The following is a 22,752-nucleotide window of genomic DNA, read 5'->3' on the forward strand; positions in this document are numbered from 1 at the left end:
AAGAAAATGCATTACATAATTGACATAATTGATAATAATACATTTTATGAAGACCAAAAGAAACATTAAAAAAATAGAAAATTGAAAGAAAAACTAAAGAGATGGAAGAGAACGGAAAGAATATTTTTGAAAATTATTGACTCACAATGAATTCATTGAAGCACCAGCAAAAAGTTTAGTAAGCTCTTCTTTTTAAAAAAAAAAAAAAGGATAAGAGTTTAAAAAATACAGTAATAACAGTGTGAGAGTAGCAATTGTGGTTTTTTGCATAGGCCCAGCAAAATATGGGTAAAATGGAAAAAAATAAGCCTTGGCCTAAACACAAGGGGATCTTATCCCTGAAGTGTTCTGGCATAAGACTGACTCTGGGTTAAAGGCATACTGGGTTGTTCGACCCCTGAGTCATTCTCTATGGTCATGGTGAAATTTTTTCACACATTAACTGTTTTGGTGTCTGGTTTCTGTAGTTAAAGATTCTGATTTCTGTGCCAGAAAGATTCTGGTTTTTGTGTGGTTTCTGTGGTTTCTGTGTTTCATTGAAGTCGGGATGATGTGAGTGTCCTCTAGTTTCACCTCACCATTAGATGCAGAGCGTCCTGCCCTGAAAGCAAGTTGTTGCTGTTGCTGAGTCAACTGGGTGTTAAGGGAACACTCCTTGAAATAAAGTCAATAAAGTAGTAGAGTTTTCCCTGGTAGAGGTTTTCTTCCTGGTGATGTTGTAGACAATTGTAGTTGTTTTGTAGATGGTCAATAGTTAAGGGATATTTGGACAATGCCCTTTGTTCTGAGGCCTGAGCCAAGTCATTATGTCAGTGTTCAGGGTATAAAGTCTAACTGTGTTACACAATTTGTGTTCCTATCTCTATTAGATAATAATTTGATTGCATATTTAGTATTTTCCCATTTTAATATGCCTATGCAAAAGAGGAAAAATGCCACAATGTATTATTGGTTCCTCTGGGGAGCCAAGGGAACAAGTCCAACAATCCCCTTAACTTGGTTTTAACATGATTTCTAAAGCAAAAGACTCTTCTACCAGAATTCCTTGTTGAACAGGTCACAAAGAAAGAAAAAAACAACAAACAAACAAAAAACAGTGGGCACAATTGTCACTGTGTAAGGGGATATTCAATAAGACTTATAGCAGTTAAGGGAATACACCTAAGATATTCAAAGGAGATTTGCATGTCCCTTTTATGTCATTAGAAATAGTCAGGAGGAGGGTGCTGAATCCTGGACGCCACTTTGGCCTTCTGGAGTCTGCAAAATGATTCCCAGCAGTTCCATATTGGGAAATGCCTTTGAGTGGGAACTAATCAGAAACCTAGTGTGGTAGCAACCACAGTTACACAGTGAAGGAAGGTGGAGGACAGGAGGCTGCTGAAAGTAAATAAGTAGGAATAGAGTAAAGGTTTCTTCTCAGCCTGAGAGTCTATTTTTTCACTTTAGTAGCTGGTTGGCAGCTGGCTTGAGTGGGGATAATAATGTGCTTCATGGGGAGCCAAGAACTGAGGGTAAAAATGGTTAAATGTGGGGTAATAGCAGTGGGTTTGATGGAGGAAAGGACTAAAAATGAGCTTCTGGGTGGTGAGCCAAGGTGGGAAGGAAAGTATACAACATAGATATTATGTATATGACAAACAGATTAAATCCAATGATATCCAAATAACTGCCTATACTTTCCCCTTGTGGTTTCAGAATGGACAGGGATAGGAAGGAAAGTTGCCTGCAACTTCCTGAAGCCAGTACCTCTTGTGCTACCATTCTCCATGCTGGCAAAAGCTCCTGGCTCCCAGGAAGGAGATATCCTTAAAGAGCTGAAAGCCCAGAAATTCACCACCCCACCCAAATCCTCCCTCCAGACCAGGGTGGGAAATGGGAAAAGCCTGGGATTCCCTTTAAATTCGTGGCCAGCACCCGCCTCACTGGCCCCCTGGGCGTGTGGCCCAGAGATAGCCCTGGAGTTCCAGAGGAAGAAGCTGGAAGGGTGCTGGGGTGACCCAAGCCCCACACCCTTCCTAGGCCTGGTTAAAAAGGCCCTTGGCATGGCGGAGGCCTGCCATTACCGATGCTGGCAAAAACTCTCGGCTCCCAGGAAGGCCAGTTCTTTGATTTAGCTGGCTGCAGGGACCAGAGTGGTAGCACAGTGGTTAGAGCATTTACCGTGTACCTAGCTGGCCTAGATTCGATCCTCAGCATCCCATATGATTCCACAAGATTGCCAAGAGTAACTTCAAAGCACAGAGTTAGAAGTAAGCCTTGAGTGCCACTGTGTGACCCAAAAACAGGAACAAAAAAAAATATAAAACAAAACAAAAGTCTGGTTGTACTAAGTGCCTGGCATTAGAAGTCTATTAGCATCTGGCATATATTCTGTATATATTCTGTATTTGGGTCTAAGAGCATTTCTAAGCAGCTGTTTTGTCATAATATCACAGAGAAACACACAATTTATCTTATTGGAGCTCTCCAGAGTCTGACTGAAGGTAGGCATGGATCTGTCCACCGTTCCTTGACCCTTGCCTGTTTTGGCGCCACAGACTGTTTTTGAGGGCCACACCTGAAGCTGCTTTGTGATCCTTGGGTCCAACAATTGATCTTATTAGCACTACTACCTAAATTCTATATTTTGAAGCTACAGATGAGGCTATTCACTGTGACCTAGGTCTAAGAAGCTTTTCTACATTAGCTAGAGGAAAGAAGTGATTCAGTTTTAATTCTACCCTCACAGAGAATGAAGCAAATCAAAGAACTGGAAAGTGAAGCTTATTTAAAAAAAATACTCAGGTTTTCAGAAATCCTCGGTAAAAAAGGCTCTCTCTTTTTTTTTTTTTTTTTTACTTTTTACCAAAGTGGATTTTTCTGAATAATACTCCCTGAGTTTTGGTTAAATTTCTTTGTTTAAATTATCACCACTGGGGGTAGTGGTGGCAAGATAGAGCAAGTAGGGGATTTGCATTGCATATAGACAATATGGGTTTGATCTCTGGCATCACATATGGTACCCTAAAGCACATCAGGAGTTATCCATGAGCACAAAGCTAAGAGTAGTCCCTGAAAACTTCCGGGCATGGCTCCAAATAAAACAAATACCACTAGGTACGTATAATAATCTTGAAAGAACACCTCTCATGCAAAAAATTTTTCCCATTAAAAACTACTTTAAGTGCTTGCTTTGGCAGAACTATATGTGCTGCACTAAAACTGGAATGATACAGAGAAGATTAGCATGGTCCCTGCGCAAGGATGACACACAAATTCGTGAAGCATTCCATATTAAAAAAAAAAAACTATTTTAAAGTCTCCTGCTTACTATCATATAATAAGGTTTAAACAGTAACACAGAATACTGCATGGATATTGTTTTCATAATAGAGTACAAAGAGGCTAGAAACCTCCAGAAGGTTAAAATATGTGTGTGTACAGAAGGAACAGAACTGCTAGAACCACAAAGAAAGACTTCATCATAAGCTCCATTCCTTGACCTGTGCAGCTACCAAGATCTCTAGTTACAGAGGTCTGATTTTATTGCCCATGACGAAGCAGAAGTCTTCCATATACCACAAAAGCAACGAGGGGAGAGTAAGTGAACAGACAAGGAATCTACAGTCAATCCCATGACACTTTACTTCAAGGGTGGAGAAATCCTATATCTCCTAGGCCAAGGGACTCCCTCTCTAATGCCCCCAATATTTACTATGCCTATGCAGGAAAAAAAAAGCACAAAATAATCTTTATTTTTTATCTATTTATTTATTTTTTATTTTTATTTTTATTTTTTGGAACTTCTTTGTTTTGGTGTAGATATTGAAGTTGATGTCTCCAATTTTATTTTATGTTATTTTATCTTTATCTTTCTTTTTGTGCTTTTTCTTTTTGTGCTGTAGTGCTCATTGGATATTTATTTGATATTTCTTTTTGTATTGTTGTGGTATTTCAATTCATTTTTTCCTGTCCTCTCTCAAACTGAGGTTGAGAGCCTCTAGAAAAACTACACCCATTTTCGGCTTATTTGATTTTTACTCCACTTTATTGCTTTTCTCTTCTTCAAAACCACATAACTTGAACTACCTAGTTTCACCTCTCAAATAGAGGGGGAAATAAGGGAGGGATATATGATCACTATGTAGTAAGCTAGACACAGAGGGGCCCACTTACTCTAGCAGCCCGGGGGGGGGTGAGGGTGGGGAAAATGGGATGCAGGATGGAACAGGGGTGGAGGAAATACAAATTTGGTGATGGAAATTCCCCTGATTCAATGTTAATTTCTACCTAAAAAATACTACTATGAAATATATGTAAGCCAATATGGTCAAAATAAAAATTATATATAATTAAAAAATGTGTGTGTGTGTGTGTGTGTGTGTGTGTGTGTGTAGTTCTCCATGTTATAAATTTATAGAACACCAATAAGTTCCCAGCTAAATCAACTTCTCAACAGTCTCCAAAAGTTTCCATTAATGTTACATGGAAGTGACATAAAGGGCTTTTAAAATTTTTTCTGATTCAAGTAATAATCTCCTAAAAAAAGGAATAATGGGTATAGTTTTATTGAGAAGACAGTCAGATTTTATCAAAATCTGCTATATCTTCTTCTTGGTTTTCAATAAAAGAAAAGTATACGGAACTTTCATCAGTTTTAGATGAAAATAGAGTCAAATACAGCAATAAGGAGAATGGCATAGGATGACGTTACTCACATTTAACTGGGTAGCAAGATCATCAGGAAGGTTCATACAAACACAGACCGTCAAGACAAAGAAGTGATATCTCTAACAAACTCCCAGGTTAGGTTGCTGCTGCAAATTTATGACTAGTTGTTACAACACATTTCTTTATGAATGCAAATTTCAAGGCTAAAGTTGTTGAATCATAATCTACATTGGAGCTTAATATGGCAGATGGCCCTAAAACATAAACCATATCCTTCTCCAATATCCAGTGGAAAATATTGGTAAAGAGTGCAAACATTTTTTAGAAAAAAAATCAAGCTCATTCTATATTTCTTTCCCTGCTTTCTTTAAACTCCTTACTAACTATTTGAAGTAAAATTCAAAGAGAAAATGGTTCATAAAGCCCTGCTGGGAACAATGATAGTATTGGAAGAAAACTGGTATACTCACCAGATAGGATAAATGACCAGCCGTGTGGTGATAAAAACCATGGCAAATATAACAAATATGAAATCACAGAGTTTCTGAAGCTTGGCATAATTTGTCATTTTAGAAGCCTATGAAGAAAATAATTTTAAATATTAATTTAGTTGAATAAGTAAAAAGTTTTCTTTAATATGCACAAATCTCCCATAAAAATAACTTTCAGATACAAAAAAACCTGCTGCTATTTTAAAATATCATGCATCATATATATAAATTACCCATAAGGCGAGTAAAATGCAACATTAGTCATGAATAGAAATACTGTCATATTTAATAGAACATTCAGCAATCTTAAAATTTCAATTATATTGTTGATCTCGGGAAAACCAAAAAATAAGAAATTCTCATATTATAGATGATATTAGCAAGCCAAGGAGACTGAAACAGGAAATTTACATAGGGGGTTAAAAAGTCAGAAAATTCTAGATAATCCTTATTAGGCCATAACTATATATATAATATACATATATGTATATATAGGCCATAACTATACAGAATATATACATATATATATAAAGCCTTCCTTTTTCTCCTTTCTAGTTTGAATTCTTAGTTTTCCTAAAACAGGCATAAAAAGTACTCTGGGGAGACAGTTTCTTGGCTTATTCTTCTACATTCAGAAGTAGTGAATGTGCCATCCTTGTGTTATTTTAACAAATTCATTAAGGTCTAATTTTCAATGTTACATTTAAGGGTCATTTTTAAAGAGATAAGTCATTGATGTTCAAAGGATCTAGAAGTACTTTAATGATTTATCATAGTGATTTAATGTGCCACCTTTTATTTTATAAATTATAAACCACATTCTTTACCATTTACTGTGGTGTTTTTTTTTTTTTTTTTTACAATTGAGTCTAAGTAAGAACAGGTGACCAATATAATCTGCTTGATTACTTCCCTCTCTCCATTTTCACACAGAATTTACAGTACCCACATTCACTGGACTATAAAATGAATATATTTTCCAAATTCACAGTTATTTTCTACTTCTTGGAAAGATAATTAACTGAACTAGTCTTGAAAAGACTGTTGACAGAACTATAATAATAACCTTAAAAACAAGCTATGAGAGGTACATATTCCTGAGGAAAAATGACTATTATCTAAGAAAAAGCAGGAATTTATGAACTTTTTATTTTCAAAAATACTTTGACTGTAACATGATAAGTTATATTAACCAAAAAGAAAAAAGAAGTCTGCCTACGCCTGGCTAAGTAAACCATGTAGGTTTTCTGTTTTTACATTTCACTTAATGGCATTCAAATTAAAAAAGATACTCAAACCTATTTTTCTTTAATATCTAGGTTGTAGATCTCAGAAGAATTAAGAGTTAAAATATCTCATTTTATTCTCAATAAATATTGTTTTATGTCTTGGGGGACGGTTTGGGAGGGCCACAGCTTGCGATACTCAGGATTTCCTCCTGGCTCTATACTCAGGAATTACTTCTGGTGGTGCTCAGGGGACCATATGGGATGCCAGGGATTGAAACCTGGTTTGTCCCGGGTTGGCTGCGTGCAAGGCAAACACCCTACCGCTGTGCTATCTCTCCAGCCCCCTCAAGAGTTATCTTATAATGCCAAAGAGTATCTACATAATTTACTTTCAAAACTCATGACTGATATTTCTAAATATTTTTCTAGAGGAAAGTGGTATATGACAATTCAAAGAATGTTTTCTGAATTATGGTTCTTCCATAATACAACCATAATACAACCCATTTATAAACACTAAAGATGACAGATTAGATGGGGTTGATTCCAAAACTCTAAACTTCTATGTAAATTTCTACATATATCTTGTAAATGATTTTCAGAGTACTGATCTTATATACTAATCATACCTCTTTTTTTGTTTGTTTTGTTTTGGGCCACATCCAGCAGTGCTCAGGGGTTACTCCTGGCTCTGTGTTCAGAAATTGCTCCTGGCAGGCTCGAGGGGCCATATGGGATGCTGGGAATCAAACTGGGGTCAGTCTTGGGTTGGCCACATGCAAGGCAAATGCCCTATTGCTGTGCTATCACTTCGGATTTTAATTAACCTCCTTTTTTTTATTTTTTTTATTTTTTTTGGTTTTGGGGTCATAACCTGGCAGCACTCAGGGGTTACTCCTGGCTCCATGCTCAGAAATTAGTCCTAGCAGGCCTGGGGGACCACATGGGATGCCAGATTCGAACCAACAACCTTCTGCATGCAAGGCAAACACCTTACCTTCATGCTATCTCTCCAGCCCCAATTATACCTCTTTTTTTTTTAATATGCTGTCTATAGAGTCTAGCTTAAATGCTTTAGATATCAAAATATCAGTCTATTATTTGACTTGTCTGGACAATTAGGAATATTTTCTGTTTTGTCAGAGGAACTGGAATTTTTAATAAAGTAGTGAGTTGCCAAAAACTTTGACTAATTGACTTTATAAAAATACTTTTCGTTTTGTTTTGTTTTTTGGACACACCCATTGATGCTCAGGGGTTACTCCTAGCTATGTGCTCAGAAATTGCTCCTGGCTTTGGGGGGACCATATGAGACACCAGGGGATCGAACTGCGGTCCTTTCTAGGCTAGTTAGTGCTTGCAAGGCAGATGCCTTACCTCTAGTGCCAACGCTCTGGCCCTTATAAAAATACTTTAAAATATTTTAGTAACCCTGGCAGTGCTCAGGGCTTTTTCCTGGCTTTTGTGCTCAGAAATTATTGCTGGCAGATTCCTGGGACCATATGGAATGCTGGGGATCAAATCCAGGTCAGCTACATCTGAGGCAAATGCCCTACCCATTGTACTTTTGCACCAGCTTCTGCTCTGGCCCTTTTCTAAGTTCTTATTGAAATCAAGAGAAATGTGAGGGGACAGAGAGAGAAACAGAGAGAGTAAGAGAGAGAAAGTTACTTAAGAGACACCAGCTGCTCTAGAGATAAAAAGCCTAAATTATTTAGTAAGTTTTTATAACTATATTAATAAATGTTAACACAGCAGTTTTGCATAAAAATTTGTATACTAACATCTCATATTCACCAATTTAATCTACACAAAAACTCTCTGTAGTTTCAAAAGCAATCACTCAAGCTCTTCCCAGAACTATTTTGCAGTCTTTTTCACGGTGAGGAATGCCACTACCTGCATATCTAAGAAAGTGTCTGAATGATGTGGGTGTTAATTGAAGATGGGGGTGCAACTGGAGGACACTTTCTACTTAAGGAAGGTAGGTGTCCAGGGGGATACTGAAGTTTCTTTTATAAAATGGGGAGGTAGGCCAAATAAGTCTGGTGAACTCTGTTTCAGCTGAACACAGAAAAGTACATGTTTTGATAACATCCTGAATTTTAGATTTTATACTCATGAGCACAAAAGAAATATTACCTCTAGAAGAGAATCAGCTGAATCATGAATTGTGCAAATCAGGGTCCCAATTCGGAGCATATTGTTGATATATGAAGTGGAAAGCAAGAAAACAGCGATAAAGTGATGGAGGAACATGACACCAAAGTCCTGGAGAAGGAAGAACAGTCATGTTAGAGCTCAGGATTACATTTGTCACCATCTATTCATTTACCTACCATGTGTCTAGCATAGGATACTTTAATGAGTGACTCTATAACATGACTTGATTTTAGTCTAGATAGACTTTACCGTCTAGATAGACTTTACCTCTATGTAGAATTTACCAAAAACTTTACCTGCTTTTCCTGATTTTCTGATAATTATGTGATATCTAGAGTTTTTCAAAGACTTTACCTATGGACAATTACAAAATAACTTCGGCATACAATAGAAATTGCTCAGATAATTTCCTCTACTGGTAGATGAAATTTCTTTTCCTCATGTTATTATCAGAAGTTTGTAAGGTTCCATCACCTGAAATTTAGTGTTCTTGACAAAAGCAACTTCAAAACAACGATTGATTAAGTGAAGCTGATCTAGCTACTAAAATTTTTTGTTTTTTTTTGTTTGTTTTTGTTTTTGTGCCACACCCAGTGATGCCCAGGGTTTACTCCTGACTATGTGCTCAGAAATCGCTCTGGGCCTGGGGGACCAAATGGGATGCTGGGGATCAACCCCAGGTCCGTCCTGGGTCAGCTGTGTGCAAGGCAAATGCCCTACCACTGAGCTATCACTCCGACCCCTAGCTACTGAAATTTTAAACTCTCTTTTCGAAACTAACAATTGAAAACAACACACAGTGTTTAAATAAATATTTCTTTATTTTGTTTTTGGACCACACCCCGCAATGCTCAAGGGTTGCTTATGGCTCTGCACTCAGGAATTACTCTTAGTGGTGCTTGGGGGACCACATGGGATGCCCAAGAATTGAACCTGGGTTGGCTGTGTGCAAGGCAAGAGCCCCACCTATTGTACTATCTTCCTGGGTCATAAATAAACTCTTCAGTGAATTTATATTACTCTATGGCTATTGCATTGATTTAAAAAAAAAACTCTTACCAGGTGATTAAGCCCATTACAATGCTTTCTACAATTTCCACCTGCAGCATTGAGAGATCTTGATTCAGTGAAAGACATATTTTTCAATTTTATTTTAAATACTTAAATAAATTTCAAAATGATAAAAATCATGGAATATTAAGACCATTTAATAAGTAAGTTCCCAAATTCATATCTGATATTAGGGTCAAAAGAAAACACCCAATTCCCTGGAAATAGAGAAAATTTTACAAAAAAAAAAAACAAAAAAAACAAAAAAAAAAACAGAAATCAAACAAAACAAAACCTGAGTCTATTTCTTTAATGTTAGCTTTGTAAATAATATTTTTGCATATTAATTTTTATTTTATAGTCATATCTGTATGCCTAGAAGAAAAGCATTTTGAATCCTATATTTCAGTCTCAGAATGCTTTATATACAATAAAAATCGTAATAAAAGTATGCAATAATTATTTTATGCAATTCATATTCCTCTTTCTGACAGTTTTCTTGGAGCAAACTTTCAAATTGATTCAAATAACAGTTTTTACTAAATTGTGACTTTGGACATTATTGTTCAGGGTAGGAAATTACCATCCTCATGTTACTACAGCTGTAACTCAAGTATATGCAGATAAATGTGTGGCTGCAGGAATCTTATAATTTTAAGTTAAGAATATTTGTCTGGGGCTGGAGCGGTGGCACAGTGGTAGGGCATTTGTCCTGCATGTGGTTGACCCGGGATGGTCTATTCCCTGGCGTCCCACATGGTCCCCCAAGCAAGGAGCGAGTTCTTAGGGCATAGCCAGGAATAACTCCTGAGAGTCACCGGTTATGACTCAAAAATTAAAAAAAAATTGTCTACATTTTTGGTCATGGCAATAAGGCAGAAAAATAGTAATTTCTTATTGGCCCTATGGAGATGTTGGTGAGGTTAGTTAGCCTTTTACCTGCTTTACTGGAATCCCAATACCCATGTTCTGTCAGACTATTTCTGGATATCTTCGTAGTCATTACTGAAGCCCCTTGTACATTCTTTGTTTTTAAACCATGTAGGCATGCAATAAGTAGCTTCTTTAGTCATTCTCAAATCTGACATACTAGCAGTTTACCAAATATGTACATACATTTTACTCTAGAACAGATAAAGGAAAACTATGACTTCTAGGACAAATCTAGTCCTACATTTGTTTTTATCAATAAAGTTTTACTGGAATACTATCATATTCATTTATTTAATTATTGTGTATGGCAGTGTTCTTACTAAATGGCAGAGATGTTACAAAGAATATAAGTACTAAAATATTAGTACTAAATTACTTATATTTGGTACTTACATATAAGTACTAAAATACCTATGATGCCACTTCAGGACCAAGGTATCATAATATAGTCTTTTGCTAATATTTTGCTAATATGTAATCTTTAATTATTTCATTAGTTTAGAAAGGATACAATAAATTTATTTATACAATGAAATAAAATAAGATAGTGCTACTGATTCCTTTCCACTGTGCCTAGACACAGCATGGAACTTAATTCTCAGAAGCCTGGGCTCCTTCTTCATGCTTTCTTTTCCGTTCACTCTCCAAAGCACACTATCCAAATACACTGTGCTTTCCAAACATGTAGATATATAATTTAGATATAAATACAATTTTAATTCTTGGTTTTTAGAAGTTCTCTATCAATACAAGTCTCTCTGAATTGCAAGTGCTTGCAGTTGGAGGCTTATATTTACACATTTTAGATGAGATTGGGCATGCTCAGGATGGTATGACCGTAGACTATTTACACATTTTTACTATCCGTTTAAGTTACTCAACCCAGTAATATTCATTTATGGGGTTTTTAAGAGGAAAATGGTCACTTCTGAGAAATTTTAAATATATGTGGCATAACCATCTTAAGTAATGCATAGAAAAACATAGTTTTATTTTTATTTTCTATGATATCCTCTAGGACAAAACCAGTGGGAAAATTTGATTACAAGAAAACCCATTTAGGTCACAAATAACCATAAGGATCAATCAATTGGGGCAGACTGTGCTCAAGTAAAATTAGAAATTTCCCAGGATTCAAAAGCCATCAACTTCATTAATGCAGAGTCCTTCAGACTCAAAGCAATCAAGGACTCAATTTTGTATTTTAGATGGAAAATGAAAAAATCTCTTCGGTTGACCAGGCTGGGTGACAGGGCAAGCTGTCAGAGGGCCTCAGAGGAACTCATAGTATCATGGTTAGCCCTATTTCTTCCTAACTCCCCTCCTTTCAGCTGCTTGAGATCACCATCATCTTTAAAAAAACAGAACCCCACCACCAGAATTCATTCCTTGAGCTTTATCCAAGCAGGTTTTTGGGTCATGGCCACAGCCAGTGCTCAGGGATCACTTTTGGTAACAGATCCTATAGTGTTTTCTGGGCTAGAATGCTTGCATTCACTTTTCTTTTCTCCCAAGCCCTACTCTATTTTGCCTAGCAGGTAAATATCTATCTTCCAGTTTGCCTATAAAGATCCAAAGGCTCTGACAGTGTTGTTGTTGTTGTTGTTTTACTTAAAAACAGCTTTATCGGGACTTGTGCACTAGCATAGGAGTAGGGCATTCGCCTTGCACACGGCTAACTCAGGACAGACCTCGGTTCGATTCCTAGCTTTCCATAAAGTCCCCCAAGCTAGGAGAGATTTCTGAGCGCATAGCCAGGAGTAATCCCTGAGAGTCCCTGGTTGTGGCCCCAAAACCAAAACCAAACAAACAAACAAACAAAAAAAGCCAACAAAATCCAGACTTTTCAAGACCACATGAATTGGAATATCTGAGCTCTTTTCCATAACGATATCCACAAGGCATAGAGATATCCCAAGTCCCAGAGTAAATAAATATGTGATCTGAATCCAGCTCTGTGGAGCACCAGAACTCAGGTTTTCACAGTCCAGAAGGACACTACCCTACAAATACACCCCCCCAAACCTATCTAGACCTATTCTCAAACATTTTGGTCTTAAGACACATTCTTAAAATTATTGAAGATATAAAAGCTATTGCTTATGTGGATTACTTCTTTTACTACTCGCCAAATTTCTGAAATTTAGTGGTGAGTACAGTTAGAGAAATAAGTACACTATCAACCATCAAGTACACTATCATGACAGTGGTAGTGAGTGAAAGAAATAAAATGCCTGTCTAGAATACAGGCAGGGGTTGGGGAGGAGGAAGATGGTGGGCATTGGGGGTGGAAGGTCGCTGAAGGAGGGTGTTCTTTTTTATAACTAAAACTCAACTACAACATGTTTTAATCATGGTGTCATAATAAAATTAAATATTAAAAAAGAAAGAAAGAAAGTGAAAAGAGGGTGGGAGAAATAGCACAGCAGTAGGGCATTTTCAAAAAACAAAAAATGTTTAAAAAGCTAAATATTAAAATATTTTGAAGTTTAAAAGTTTAAATATATTTATTTTAAGTTGGACCTCTTAATTAACTTTTTATGATGTTCTTTACATGACTGAAACCCAAACACAATCATGTATGTAATAAAGTTGTTTAAATAAAAAGAGAAACAAAAAAAGAACTGAGCTCATAAAAAAAAGAAAAGAGAACTAATAAACTGTTTATGACTTCATTAAGAATATTCTCTTATGAAACTGGCATACTTTCTTCCTGTAAAGCAGGGGATACTGTAGAATGGAGTGATGAGTAGCATACTTTAGTGCTACTGTCAGCAATTTTGACTACTGTATTTTTTTATTTAAACACCTTGATTACATACATGATTGTGTTTGGGTTTCAGTCATGTAAAGAACACCACCCATCACCAGTGCAACATTCCCCTCACCAATGTCCCAAGTCTCCCTCCTCCCCACCCGACCCCTGCCTGTACTCTAAACAGGCTCTCCATTTCCCTCATACATTCTCATTATTAGGACAGTTCAAAATGTAGTTATTTCTCTAACTAAACTCATCATTCTTTGTGGTGAGCTTCCTGAGGTGAGCTGGAACTTCCAGCTCTTTTCTCTTTTGTGTCTGAAAATGATTATTGCAAGAATGTCTTTCATTTTTCTTAAAACCCATAGATGAGTGAGACCATTCTGTGTTTTTCTCTCTCTCTCTCTGACTTATTTCACTCAGCATAATAGATTCCGTGTACATCCATGTATAGGAAAATTTTATGACTTCATCTCTCCTGACAGCTGCATAATATTCCATTGTGTATATGTACCACAGTTTCTTTAGCCATTTGTCTGTTGAAGGGCATCTTGGTTGTTTCCAGAGTCTTGCTATGGTAAATAGTGCTGCAATGAATATAGGTGTAAGGAAGGGGGTTTTGTATTGTGTTTTTGTGTTCCTAGGGTATATTCCTAGGAGTGGTATAGCTGGATCGTATGGGAGCTTGATTTCCAGTTTTTGGAGGAATCTCCATATCACTTTCCATAAAGGTTGAACTAGATGGCATTCCCACCAGCAGTGGATAAGAGTTCCTTTCTCTCCACATCCCTGCCAACACTGTTTATTCTCATTCTTTGTGATGTGTGCCATTCTCTGTGGTGTGAGGTGGTATCTCATCGTTGTTTTGATTTGCATCTCCCTGATGATTAGTGATGTGGAGCATTTTTTCATGTGTCTTTTAGCCATTTGTATTTCTTTTTTGTCAAAGTGTCTGTTCATTTCTTCTCCCCATTTTTTGACTACTGTATTTTTTTACAATCAGTTCTATTCTCTTCATAGTGAGAAAGACAAATGATATCTTAGTCTTATTATGAAAACAGTTTTGATGCTATAGATATCCTGAAAAGGTCTCAAAGGATCTGCAGACCACATTTTATGAGAATGTGGAGCTAGGCAAATTATTTACAAATAATATTTTAAGAAATATGTTGTCTATAGGAACTATATGAATCAGGATAAGCTGATCATGTGGTAATAATGATACCCTTTAAGTGATTAAAATGTGGCTATTTCTAATAACCAAATGGTACCACATGAAGATGGGAAACTCTGTTAAACACAGTTCTTCAAGCTCCCAGGCTGATGGAGCAGCTCTGTAATCTCTGGATAAGACTCTGACTAGCAGGTAAACATTCTAGTCCCAAAGTGATTCAAATCAATTATACTCAGAGTTCACCCATCACATGGGCTCCATCTAACTACAAGAAGCCACAGCTGAAGAGTACCACCATTCATGTACTTGACAAGAGTGAGTGAGCAGTGTCTGGTGGATTACATTAATGATTACAGAAACTGCTCTTATTGAGCAGTTATTATGTGATAGGCACTACTTTAAGAGAATACATTGTGGATTTATGCTCAGGACTCTAATATTCTTTAGATCAGAAAACCAAGATATGGAGAGATAAAGTAGCTTGTTCAAGTTACATGAATTCAGTGTTCATTCCTTTGGCCATATTGCCTCTGTTCTCCATGGGCATGGAAAGCAAACATAAAAAAGATCATTTTCATATCCATAAATATAGAAACTTATGTTTTGTTTGTTTTGGAGGCACAGCTAATAGTGCTCAATGCTTACTCTTGGCTCTGAGTACCGAACACACCTGGTGGGCTTAGGGGACCATATGGTGTGCCAGGGATCAAACTTGAATCAACCACATGCAAAGAAAGCACCTATCCACTGTTTCTCCACTTGGGTTCTCTTAAATATTTATTATTATAAATGTCTTTTCTTTTTATTAAATATTAAATTTTCTTTTCTCTATAAATTAATGGTGTTTTAAACATTTTATTTTTATTTATCGTATCTATCTCTCTATCTATCAATCTATCTATAATTTATCTTTGCTTTGGACCCAAAATTGGCAATGTTCAGGGTATACTCCTGGCTCTGCACTCAGCAATTGTTCCTGATAGTACTCAGAGTACTATATAATGATAGGGATCATACCTGGGTCAATCATGTGCAAGACAAGCACCTTACCCAGTGTACTATCACTCTGGTCACTGTATTAAACTTTTTAAACTAAGAAGAACAAAAAGTTAAAAAATAATTAGTTACTCTAATTTTTCCTGCTAATTCTGATTGGTTCCTAATACAAACATTTGTTATCATACTTTTGAAATTTTTTTTCCTTTCTGAATCACCTACACATTGGTCATTAATGTGCTAGTTACCATTCTCAGATTTGTTTTACCAAGCACTGTAGATAGTGTTTTACCAACCGAATTTCATAAAATTGCATTCTACCTATACTAGTTCTTTGTAAGATCAGAGTTTCATTTTATTACACACTAAAACTAACTGAAGCAGGTTAAGATCTGGAGGTTGACAGGTTCCCAGGCTATTAAAGTGCTCCCAGCATGATCACCAGCTACTACCTTGCAAAGTGCCAAGATCAAATATGTCTATTATATGTTTCTTGCCACACTGAACAAGAATGCCTCTTTGGTTTGACTCTCAGACAAAATGTATTATTTATTTCAAGTGAAAGGCTAATGCAACAAGTTGATTTCACCAGTAGGGCCTGGAAATTGGCAACAGATGTTTCTGGGAAGGATTTTGAACTGGAGCAGAACTCACTAGTCCAGAGATCTATCAGGATCTCATTAGGCGAAGTTAGTTAAAAGAGACACAGAGATTAGACACAAGCAATCTGTTCTGGCTCCAATGTAGTAAGTTAGTTAAAAGAGACACAGAGATTAGACACAAGCAGTCTATTCTAGCTCCAATGTAATAATAGATTCCTTTGGAAAACTGAGACAAGAAAAATATGCACTGTGAGGCTTAAGACAGAATTTCAGTAATTTTAGTGCCATATTCAATGTTATAAACAAATAACATGCTTGCTGTTTAATAAGTTATCTTAACAATTTAGTGTTACAAAAGTAAGAAATATTAAGGTAAAATACTGAAAATAGTTTATATATTGTGGTAGCATATTATAATTTTAAGTCCATAATATTAAGTGACTATGTCTTATCTAGAACCATTCTTCTATGAAGATTAGCTATGTGTTTCATCACAAGTACCAGCCCTGAATGTGAACACAAGAAACTGTCACCAATAACATGAATGTTTTTTTTCTCAATTTTAAACTTCAGATTCAGGTTTTTGTGGGGCACTGATAGGAACTGAACTCAGAGCTTCACATAAGTTCTTCCACTGAGCTATATTCATAGTTAAAAGATCCAAAGATATTATTATTATTATTATTATTATTATTATTATTATTATTACTATTATTGTAACTATGCCATTTTCATTCTTTGCCCCCTCTTCCCTGATCTCCCAAACCTGCTCCACATTAAGTTTTCTTTTAATAGTGTCAGGGATTGAACCCAGGGACTCATACATGCAAGTCATATTATTTACTACTAAGTCATATCCTGGGCCTCTCTAGAGTCTATTTGGAGATAGAACAACTAAAAAATACATGTCAATACCATGGTTCCTTAGGAAAGCATTTATTACAGTAAAAGCCATTTTAGATAGATATGAATGCCTTAAGTAAAAAAGTTATTTTTTAAACCTCAATGAAGGGACATGTTTTACTAGTTTGAGGCATGCACTTGGATCCAATATTTGATTCCAGCCTTATATTTCTTTAAATAACTATTGAAGAGCATTGTCAGTTAAGAATAAAAGAAATATTTCTATGAACTTTCTACTAGATATCCTATGAATAGTTTTCAGAAGCTAATTTCCATACTGTTGTCAACATGTGTCTTCAAATGTCTCTAGTCCATAATTAGGAAGGAAGTAGGCTGCTTACAGGACTCAGGTAACAACTACAGTGTTTATCTGTGGCTAGAGAGCTTATCTGGTAGCTGGCATCTAGTATACATCCTTACTGATGACTAGAACAGCAGGTTTGTTCTCTGGGTGGTAGAAAAAAGGAAAAGGGAGTCTCCAAACACTGGCAAGTTGCAAATAAGAAAAGGACCGGCAATTGATTTCTAAAGCAAGAGATTTGTGATAAAATCTGTGCCAAGTAATAAGCATGTCATGTGATGACTATATTTTCATTCTGTGCAAAAAAGTAAGAAAACAAAAACCAAATGAACAAATAAAACAAAAACAAAACACAAGAGTAAGTCAACTGCAACAGGAATGTGAAATGTACTCTGACCAATCAAAGAAGAGAGAGGGTGCCAGTCTTAAGTCTGGAGTTGAAAAGGAAGAAATAAATAAAATCATAAATAAATTATTATAAATTTATTTATGAGATTTTTTTTTACACATTTGAGATCAATTCCCTCAACCTCAATCTTTGATATGGGCATTCATACACTGATATAAGGTATGTTAAAGCCATACAAAATGATATACTTCAACTTTTAAATCAATGTAATAATAACAACTATTAAGTAAATTGTCATCTGATTTAAAGCAATGAAAAAAATGAAAACCTGAAAGATAACACAGATTTCAGGGCAGCTGCCTTGCACGGAACCAACCAGGGTTCGATACCTGACACCATAAGTAGTGCCAAAAGTGGCTGATACAAAGGCAGGAGTAAGTCTTGCTCATAATTGGGTGTGGTTGAACCCAAACCCTACCCATCTCCTCATCTCCTCTACCCCATAGTAAACAATGAAGATCTCTGAGCCCCTTTGGCTCGTTGAACAAAAGTATTGAAAGAAGCCAAATTTCAAATAACTGTGCAGAGCTTGATGACTTTTAATACATTTTGCTAGGATAGGCTCCTGGGAGCAAAATAAAGTCTTACTTTTATTACACTCTTTTACTACAGATTGCACTCCACCCGAATTTTCACTAAAATAGCAAGAAACTAGAAAAGCATATTCTGTCTTTTGTAGGAAGCATGGCAAGGCAAGACAGCACAAGAACTGCTTACATGTCTATCTAAAGGTTAATTATATATAGGACTTGGCTGGTAAGTCTGAACTCTAAATTTATTTGTACATTGCACTGCTTTGAAAATTTACATAAATTTACTGTATATCAATTGTCTTATGTGTAAAGCAAGAATATTCAAACTTCCTTCTTTTGTGTGGGATTACTTTGGAAAATAATGCTTCTCAAAGAAAAATAAAATGTATTTTATTTAGCTTTATAGTAAAAGGATATCCCACACATAATAATATGGATAAAGCCCAACACAATATGTTACATAAAATAAAATCGTCATAAAAAGACACACATATCATGATTCCTCTTATATGAGGGACCAAGAATAAAATAATTCATAGAGTCAGAAATTAGTAGAGAGAAGAGATAAAAACCAGAATACATTTTTAAAAAATGCTGCATTTGTATGAGATATTTGATGCTAAGTTATGCTTTTATTTGGGGTAAAGAGTATTTCTATAGGGCTAAAACACTAAGGCTGAGATTTCATTCTCTCCCAGGAACTTCAAATGAAATTGTACTTCTTTAATTAGGAGAACAGAGGGACTATGAATCATACTGAGAGAAAATCACTGCTGTCAGAATTCAGTACTGCATAGTTTTCATAGAGAAGATAAAACTAGATTTTGTGGATGAGTGAAGAAGAAACAGAAATAAAATACAAAACAACATACACAAAAATAGAGAATTTATGCAATAATGCTTTAAGTAGTACTGACCCTGCTGAAGGAAGAAAAGTTTTCCCCTTTGAGACTGTCTGGCTATCTGACAAAGGCAATTTTGAGCACATGTTTGAGAACATCATACAACACAAATTCTCTTACCTTTCTTCTGATATCAGTGAACTGAGAAAATATTAAAGACCAATAAAATGACAACTGCAGGACGTAATAGTAGTGAAGGTCAGCAGTGAGTGGCTGCAGATTGAAGAAAGACAGAACAGACCATTAGTGAAAAGGAATAATTTATGCTGCAAACATCTCAAGTTCAGTGCAGAAGAGTGAAATGATCTTACACTACCACACATTCTTGTCCACTCTGGGGAAGGATGCCTTGAAGGATGCCTCTAATCTATAGCATCTTGGTATTACTTTTGCTCCATCTCCAACCAAAACAGAATCTATCAGTGTGAACACCTGGTAGCTAATTCACTTTTCATTTTAACAATAGCTCTTTATGGCTCTTTGGCATGATTATCTGTAAGGTTTATGAGGCAACCTGAATAATGTTCTCAAACATATACCTGATCCTGGACATTGGCTGTAAGATTCCACATTTACATATTAAGGGAGACCGATGATAGAAACTGGGAAACCTGGTGAGTCTCTCAGGCATAGCTTCAAGTTCTGCATTAATCAGAGCTTTCTTCCTCTTATAAAATGTTCAGAACATTTTATATATAAAAAAATTCAGAACCATTAATGAAAAGATCAGATGGATAAGGACACTGCCAGGATATGAGGCTAAGCACTCCACTAGGAAATCTAAGACCATATCCCAGCTCCACAGTTTAGTTGCTATAAAGCTTGAACTTTACTGTTCTGCCTGTCTCTGAGGTACAGGAGTTTCTACATGTAAATACATAAAAAAACAAAAAACAGTTTCTAAGGATAATTTTCAGTTGGTTGTTTTTTATTGTATTGGGCTGTAATGAGCTGTGTTGCTTTATAAGGATGAATAAAAATAAACCTCTGAATATATCACAATCTTATTCATACTGCTATGATCAAGGTAATAAAGTGCACAGTAAATAGAAATGTAAATGTTTGGTATAAGCAAAGCAGTACAACAAATGACATTCACAAGGAACTCAATTACCAACTTTACCAGCGTCAAACATAGGCATCAATAATAAGCCTATTTTATGAATATACCCCAATATTTATTCTATTTATTGGGTAAGATTTATCCCTAGCATGAAAACACATAGGGACAGAAAACTAGTGGGCCTCAACATCAGTGTTTCTCAGCTCAGCAACATCTTGGGGAGAATATATTTCAACTCAATTGTCCTAAATTTGAAAGCAAGGGATTTGGCTCAACTGGAAAGAAGCTCTGGAATCAACACCCCACCCCCACCCAGCACTATATACCCCACTTCTCAACACTTCTGAGCATAGATCTGATGCTACTAAGCACTGCTGTGAGTGGTGTCACACCAAAAAATTAAAGGCATTAGCTATAGGAACACAGATAAATATGGCTGCAATGAAGTCTAGAAAACAGAGTGTGGCTTCAGGATCACTACAAATTTTAGTTGTAATAGGATTTATTTATTTCCTGCATCTGAAAAAATGCCACAGAAGATAAATGAGAGCACATCTGGAAACCACAGAGTTTATAAGAAGGAATTGCATAAAGATAACTGCCACACTATGGTATGCTTAGGGTTAACAAAACTTACTGACCTGTTAAATCTTTGACTCCTATAAAGATCCTATAAAATCAGCACTCTCACTTTCCAGATTGCCTTACTGATAGGAAATTGCTATCAGTTCATATTCATATCTGGGTTATCAATGCCCCAGAAGGCTTCTCATTCCCAACTTGTGCTCTTAATGACAAACTACTCGAGGCCCAACTGAAGAAAACATTATTTTAAACTTAAAATAGACACATGCACATTCAACCATCCAAGAAATCAGAAACATACTCTGTACATATATCAGAAAGTCTTTACTATACCTGAAGTAGACCATTAACTATTTTTGTCTGAAATTCTATTTATTTAAAACTATATATTTAATACTAGTAGCATAATAAACCTACTTCAGGAGTATGTCCCAACATTTATTATTTTTCGTAGGGGTGTATTTATTCTTATTTTCTACTCAGGAGATCTAGGAGCCACTCCCAGAAGTACTTAACTAACTTGCACACCAGAAGATTAATGTTTGGGTCATTGATTTAATACTGTTCTGGTTCAGTGGTGATGTAATGGAGGTTGAGGGGGTAGTAAAGGACTACACCAGCTGTGCTCAAGAGCCACAGGGTCAGTTCTAGTGCTGCTGTGGAACATAGAACACCTTGTGGTACTCAAAGTTAAATGCAGGGCTGAGCATTTGCTCCAGTCCTGAGACTTTTCTTCCTCTTCCTCACCCTCTCCTTTAAAGTGTTCTAACTGAATGGCCCTAATACACTGCCACTATATGCCTGGCATGCAACTATGAAATACTTGTAATTCATAATGGTCTCATAAAAATTTTTTTAAAGTGTTTAAAGTAAAACCACTTGACACTGACCCTAAACTTCAACCTGTATTTTTATGCACACGTCAATGGGAAAAAAACAACTCATGGGCCAGAAAGATAGTATAAATGGTAAGGCACAAGCCTTGCATGTGATTGGCAAGGGTTTGATCCCTAGTATCCCGTATGGTCACCTGATCTCGAACAAGAGTGACCTTGGAGCAGAGAGCCAGGAGTAAATCCTATGCACTGCCAAGTGTGGCTCTCAAATTAAAAAGTAACAAAACAAAGAGACTTATTTTTTAATTATAAAATGGAATTTACTAAAGAATAGCCACCATTCTCATGAGACACAAAATGGTTCTAGATTTTGAGAGCTATATTTAGACTTATTATTGATAATCAACGTCTTATTAATAAAAGATAATTATGATCTAAACCTTCACATATGGTATCTTTCTATCTTAATGATGATGCCTATTTTAAAATGATAACTATCAGATCCTTAAATTTTAATGTTTTGAATATATAATTCTCTCTGTGAAATGGTCTGCAAGTAAATTTTGGGCGAGTACTCTTGTAATTAATTTTCTCAGAAATAAATTCTCAGCAGTAGTCAGATACAAGAGTTATTGCAGACTGCATTAAGTTATGGGGAAGAGTAGGCTCTATATTCTAGATGACATTTGTCTCAATGTTATTTGCATGAGAAAATTTATCTCCTAGAATCACTGCATTCAGAAGCTGCCAACTAACATGTGTTAGGTTTTCTAGGTTTTCATGTAAGTGCATGAATGGAATTGTAGATATTTGTGGATATTTCCACTCAATATACTCTAACCAGACACAGAGAGAGCTACACTTGACAATATTCCAAGTATTTAAAATAGTAAAACAACCATGGCCCTGAGAATTATAATCATATATAGTAAGTGTCTGGTTTCAGAATTGTGTTTGTTTTTGTTGGCTGGTCCAAAAGGTCAGGAATAAAATTTAAATCTTGTTTTCATTCATAACCTTTTTACAATAGGGCATTTTTTGGCCTGTTTTGTTTTGTGACTACAATGAAAGTTTCCAGTGCTTTCTTCTACTCTGATTACTCCTGCTGGGGCTTGGGGGACCATATATGTTCCAGGGATTGAACCCAGGTCAGCTGTATGGAAGGCAAATG

General features: G+C 36.0%; 1 protein-coding gene and 1 non-coding gene across 2 annotated transcripts in view; one reads left to right on the plus strand and one right to left on the minus strand.

The window, feature by feature from the left end:
- The window catches only part of CERS6 (ceramide synthase 6), a 331,923-nt gene that overhangs the window by 53,195 nt on the left and 255,976 nt on the right, over window positions 1-22,752 (minus strand). Inside the window, exons 6-8 of the mRNA XM_049773537.1 lie at window positions 19,218-19,310; window positions 8,516-8,644; window positions 5,124-5,230 (exon numbers count right to left, since the gene is read on the minus strand). Of these exons, the coding sequence (XP_049629494.1) occupies window positions 5,124-5,230; window positions 8,516-8,644; window positions 19,218-19,310 (329 nt within the window). The remainder of the gene's footprint in view (window positions 1-5,123; window positions 5,231-8,515; window positions 8,645-19,217; window positions 19,311-22,752) is intronic.
- LOC126009741 (U6 spliceosomal RNA) lies at window positions 3,179-3,281 on the plus strand. Its single transcript, XR_007495955.1, has one exon. It is a non-coding gene; the product is annotated as a U6 spliceosomal RNA (small nuclear RNA).

Source organism: Suncus etruscus, chromosome 5, assembly GCF_024139225.1.
Source record: "Suncus etruscus isolate mSunEtr1 chromosome 5, mSunEtr1.pri.cur, whole genome shotgun sequence".
Classification (NCBI taxonomy): domain Eukaryota; kingdom Metazoa; phylum Chordata; class Mammalia; order Eulipotyphla; family Soricidae; genus Suncus; species Suncus etruscus.